Source organism: Rhamphochromis longiceps, linkage group LG16 (genome assembly GCF_057381845.1).
Source record: "Rhamphochromis longiceps isolate RC_006_pf linkage group LG16, R_longiceps_female_GT1.1, whole genome shotgun sequence".
Classification (NCBI taxonomy): domain Eukaryota; kingdom Metazoa; phylum Chordata; class Actinopteri; order Cichliformes; family Cichlidae; genus Rhamphochromis; species Rhamphochromis longiceps.
In genome coordinates, this window is record NC_140572.1 from 6,272,081 (window position 1) to 6,278,080 (window position 6,000).

At 41.2% G+C, this 6,000-nt stretch overlaps 1 protein-coding gene across 1 annotated transcript; it reads right to left on the bottom strand.

Moving 5' to 3' along the window:
* Positions 1 to 4,078: 4,078 nt before the first annotated feature.
* olig1 (oligodendrocyte transcription factor 1) lies at positions 4,079 to 5,258 on the bottom strand. The gene has a single exon (XM_085385514.1). It carries the CDS (start codon positions 4,964 to 4,966, stop codon positions 4,181 to 4,183), a length of 786 nt encoding a protein of 261 aa, XP_085241640.1. The 5' UTR covers positions 4,967 to 5,258; the 3' UTR covers positions 4,079 to 4,180.
* Positions 5,259 to 6,000: the final 742 nt, after the last annotated feature.

The window sequence follows — 6,000 nt, forward strand, 5'->3', positions numbered from 1 at the left end:
AGGTAGCTAATCCCTCCGGAGACATAAAGCAGCTATATGTAAATGAAAGACGTGAAGTTCTGCCGTCTCACTTTGATCTGTGAATCAGGCTCTCTCTCCACTCCCCTTCCTCTCCTCCTTCACTCTCACCCTCTTCTCCTTCCCCATTTTTTTCTTGTAAGAAAATCAAGCCTTATTTAGCTTAATCTCACTTAATAGCATGTAGCTCCTCTTTTGTCCTCCCCGATGCTAACAGATTCCCTTCTTTTCACTCGGCACTATTCACATATCTGCCATCCGTAATCCTCTTATTCCGGGGTGGCAATTATTTTGAGTATTTTATCAGCATTATGATTATGATTATTTTCATTATTATTATTCATGCAGGCCGTGCTAAGGGCCAGGTTGTGGCTGAGAATATCCTCCCTATCAGCACCTCTTATTCTTTCTCAGAATGAGGCTGCCTGCTTTCTTCCAGAGGGGTGGCGAGTTTGCAGGAGTGAACCCCATTCAGAGTGACACATTTTCTGGGCGTTTGAACATATTGTGGAGTGAGTGTAATGAGTAGCAGCGAATCACCCCGTCCCAGCTCCTTAACACAGGGAAACATCAAGAATTTGAGGACGGAGGAGCGAGAGGGGGCTAATAATCAAAGGGCCTTCTTTTCTTGTGGAGCAGTAATTACACGGGAAGGTTTTGATCTTTTGCTTGTTGGAGCAATGAATTGAGGGGGAAAGGGGATGAGGACTGTTTCACAGTTTTTGAGGTGGGGTGAAGGGTAGAGGATGATTTTCAGCTCAACAGCTAGTCAGTCTCTGAAGGATATCAGAGCTCACAGTGGAGAAGATGGAAAGAAGTTGGCATATGGAGAACGTTGCTTCTATTTATTTTTAGTGAGTGAATCATTTCTGAATTGTGAGAGAACGGCAGGAAATGTAGGATTGAAACACTCGCAAAGGGTTCAATCAGTTCAAGCCTTTTAAAGCAAATGGGGGTGTACATCTGGGAAAGTAAGCGGTAAAGAAAAGTCAATATTAGCCATTGGTCAGTTTAGATGCTAACACCCGTCTTCCAATGTTCTAAAGCAACTCTATTACTAGTTTACATTTTTTCCAGATCCATGAAGTGACAGTCTTCTTCTAGGTACTTTGGAAAATTGTGGTCAACATGACTGAGCCTTTGCCTCAGGTTTGATCATTAAAGTGTCCACCTTAAAACCAGTATGTCATATTAAGAACTGTGATTTTTTGTTCTAAATCATTCTTGGACACTATGATAAACAGAGTCTGATTGCTTTTGAAGGTAACACTTTAATGTTTATTAAATTGAATCTAGGTTTGCAAAGGCGATGTTCAGTTTAGGCACTTAATATGCACTACATGCATAATGATTAGAGGCTGATCCCTCTGTTAAGGTTTTGCCTCCAAGTGCTGTAAAAAAAATCTTAATGTGGACTTTATTATTCTTTAAATTTGCACATTAATTGGACATTATGAGTCTGATACAAGTCACTCTGGAGGAAAACTGTCACAGGCTGGGTCTCTGACTCAGCGTTTCTGAGGTTATTCTGGGGTTTTTGAGTTTCTTATGTGTGGTTGTGGGTTAGTTGAGTTTAGTTTGACATTATTAACATTGTTTTCAGGAGTTTATTTTAGGGCTGTATATTGTCACGTTTGTATTGTCATGCCCAGGTTTCTTGTTTTATTTTGAAAGAGTCTGGCGTGTTAGTTTCACTTCCCTGTTGCGTCATTAGGTTCATGTGTGTCAGCTGTTTCCCCCATGTGTCTCGACTTCCCTTGATTACCTCATTTGTGTATTTAACCCTTTAAAGCCTGTCGGAGTTCCGTTTTGCGTAACTATTTTTAAATCCCTGTAGAACCTGAACCGCGTAAGCTAGCACAATAATTTTTTTTGCATATGAAACCGGAGGAGTTGTACTTACATCTTATGCCATCAGCTTGTCCTCGTCACGGTTTCCTTCCACATAAAGCTTTGCAAATATTGCATAAGAAGCGCTTGCAGGAACAAAAACATAATATTCAAGTAACACGCTTTGCCGATCCGATCAGCTGTTCGTAACACTTCCCACATTGAAACAGACGTCAGCGCGAACGATCGCATGTCCGCCATTACCGGCCCGAAACAGGAAGTGACGTCATTTTCGCAGAAAATGTAGTTTTTTTTACTTGTAGGCCTTAAAAGCCTATACTAGTGTTTTTATAAGTCATGTTTGACTTTATGCTTTTCTGAATAGTTTCTGGGATGCTTAGAACTCAAACTGCACTGCTTAAAATAGTTTATTTTGATGCACATGCTGTTTTCTTTGCAAATTTGCATCATAGGATTGTTTCTCGTTTTTCCTGCAGTGTATAAAAATTGGTGTATCTCAAAAATAAAACTATGAAGACACTCAAAAATAAATTTCCTGTTGTTGTAAACTATTTTTTGCAACTTTTTTGTATTTAAAGTTTTGAAGGATAAACCTCTTAAATTTCTCCAAGTAGAAATATATGTTAAAAAAAACGATTTTCAATTTTTTTGTAGTTTATTGCACTTTTTTGTAATTTATGTAGTTACTATGGACTTAATGCATACATATTATTAAAATATGGGCTATAACAGTTGTATTGATGTAGCAACTGGAAATGCTCCCAAAAATGGCACTACAGGATGTAAAAATATAAAGTAAGCTCTGGCGGCCTTGGTTCTACGGTAGGTCTTAAAGGGTTAAGCCCTCTGTTTTCCATGTGTCATTGTCAGGTGGTCAAACCTGTCATAGATTTCTTTAGTGTCTTGTAGTGTTACATGGTGGTTCATAGTTTTCATAGTTTTGCCACCGTTTGTTTTGTTGTTTTCATGGTTTACACCTGTCATCAGCTGAATAAAGCTTGTTTTTGGTTCAACGCAACTCCACTCTCGGCATCTGCATCTGAGTCCTGTTCAAAAAAAAAACATTGGTGCACCCCGGTGTGACAAAAACAAGTGTTTTTGTATTATAAATGCATGGTAGAAGAAACCCTGAAAGGAGGATCACTTCTCATTCTCAACAGTGACAGAATTTCCCACCATTTGTTTAAAAAAATATATGCAAATGTTTGCAGTAGTCACAGTAGAATCTTTCTGCTATTAGTTTGCAAGGAATCTGCTCATGTTTGCTTCTATATTTATTGGAACTCAATCACTTTTCAAACATGAACTCCAGACATGGGTGCCATCAGACATTACTTTGTACTTTGTACTTGGAGCTGGCGAGTTGTAGGCTGCTTCACACCTGATCCAACAGCCTGTGATATTTCCAACTTCCACAGGTAATGTCTAGAAAAGTTGATGACTGAAGCACATGTGTGAAAAACACGGCATAATAAACTTTGATTGGTGCTTAGCTATCTTGCAGTCTTGTGCATCTGTACTCAGTTTAACAGTGGTTTATTTTTTCTTTTGACTTTTTGGGGCAATGAGCAATGCATTGTGGGATAAAAAATCCACTTATTTTTTAATATGCATACTAGCTAGTAAGGTCTGTACTATTTGCTACTTCCTTCTTTCTGACACAACTGGACACTTCCTTTCCTCTTCCTTCTGCCTCTAATGCAACAATCAGCTAATATGAACCTTCAAACTGGAATACAGACATTTCTTAAAGTTTAAAGTATTATAAAGTTACTAAAGACTTGGTTTCAAACATCAAGAGTTTATTGTTGTTTATTTATTGTGGTAACATTCCAGTTATCAAAACTTAGGGTTCAAAACTGAGAAATCCAGCAAATCTGCTACATTAAGACTCACAAAGTGATTGGTGTGGAGCCCATTGAATTTGAAACAGAAAGATAAACAAAATCATGACATAAACAAGTTTTTTTTTCAAGCTTTAAGTAAAACTGAAAGCAAACTAATAAGCCGAGATTTCATAGTCTTATGCCAACAATGTTATTCAACCTCTGCTGCAGCACAACACTGTAGCTACGTGTATCATGCACACAGTCATTACAGTTTATAGCTAATATGCAGAACATTGTGAGAGTGAGAAAAAAAAGAATAAAAGAAAAATACTTCCATCATGCTTTTTAAAAGAATCAAATGATAAGCGTGAGTAGTGTAGTAACATATCATAAACATGTTAAAAATGTTAGAAAAATAACAATTCATATAAAAAATGCTGCATTCAAGTCCATTCTTCAGCGAACTTCTTCAACTTTCAATGTCACTTTGGGAATCTGGGAGCTAGAGTGGAGTGACTGAATCTGGGCAGTCTGCAGACTCCACAAGGACACAGCGACCCTGCTGGAGCACCTGCAGAGCTCCACTGCATGGGGGCCAGTGGGGCCTCCATGGGACCTGGAGAAAGCAACGGACATTTGGCTCCTGCAGATGATGAAGAACTGGAGGGAGATGATGATGATGAAGAGGAGGAGGAGGCTGCTGAGGAGAGGAGGGATTCCTGGGTGAGGAGGAGTTGACCGGGACTGGAAATGAGGGGCCACCCTCCTGCAAGCAGCAGCCGGGGGACTGGTCCTGTGGTCACCCCCATTCCTACACTTACCTCCCCCAGCAACCGCCGCATCTCCTGCAAAGATGAACCCAGCAGGAGGATATAGTTCCTGGCTAGAACCAGGGTAGAGATCTTGGAGAGTCTGCGGCCCGGAGTTGCTCCATGTTGGTGGGACTGAGAGGAAGCAGATGAAGGCGAGGAGGCATAAGGCACCATGACCTCCCTCAGAGCATCCATAGCAATGTTTAAGTCCTGCATCCGCTTCCTCTCCCTGCTGTTGATCTTTCTTCGAAGTTCCTGCTGCTCCTCAGGGCTCAGCTCCCGCTGAGGTTTGCTTGATCTCTGGCCATTTGGGAGGCCAAGCATCGGTGCAGGGTTTAGGTGAGAGCTCAGGTTGAAACCTGGAGGGCAGTGGGATAAGTCCTGGGCAGACCCAGAGCCGCAGAGAGGTAGCGACTGCTCTCGGGCTCTGATTACTGGGCTTGGCAGCACATTCATAGTCTCCTAAGAAGAGCTGCAGTCCGGTGAAGACTTCAGCCAAAGATAAAGTTTGAGAGAAAAGCCAAAGAAGAATTTAATAGTCAAAGCTAAAAAAAAAAACCCACTTTACTCAAACTTTAAAAGAAAAAGAAAAATCCACAAGCTGTAAAATCTAATTGTCATTCCCTCCACCTGTTGCGCTCCCCTTTGTTTGCAGAAGACTGCAAGCTGCCATCCAGCACAGTGACTTTTGACTTCTGAGGTTTCTGGCTCCGGAGTAGTGAGCAAATGAGAGCTTTCTAAAGTGGCATCCCGGTTTTATCTCATTTCCACAGCTGCGCGAGGCAAGAATGACGGCTCACACAGTGGAGAAGTGAGCTAAATGATCCCCTCGCATGCCCCCACCTCAGCTCTCCTCCTCCCCGACATGCCATGTGCTCTTTACAAATGTACATATGCACATCCAACTTTGTGAATTTTGACAGTCAAATGAGGTTGACTGTCAAGGTTGTCATCCAAAGAACACCATGACAAGCTCACTGAACATTTGGATCAGTGTAAGACAGGATATTAGAGGTTAAACATGAGGACAGCTAACACTAAACTAAACCTGTCTTGGTCTGACATTTACTGTTTTCATATAACCTTTGAGCTGCTGTCCTCACTTAACAAAGTTGTCTGTGCACTTTTTAGGGATGTCTTGCTGTAATGGCTTAGACCCCGTTTTGCCTTCAGAAATGGCTTATTTCTCTGTGGCACTGATTCAGCAAGGTGCTAGAAACATTCCTCAGACATTTTTGCCCATGTTGACGTGACAGCATCACACAGTTGCTGCAAAGAATCTGCCGTTCCAGTACATCCCAAAGGTGCTCTGTTGGACTTACATCTAGTGACGGTAACTAGTTTTATGACATGGTCCATTATTGTGTCAAACACAGGTATGCTGTGGTATTTAAATGATGGTCAAATATCCCACATGCTACTGCACCACCACTAGCAAGCTGAACTGCTGATACCTTCCAAGTTAGAGCGATGATTTCATGTAGTTTATG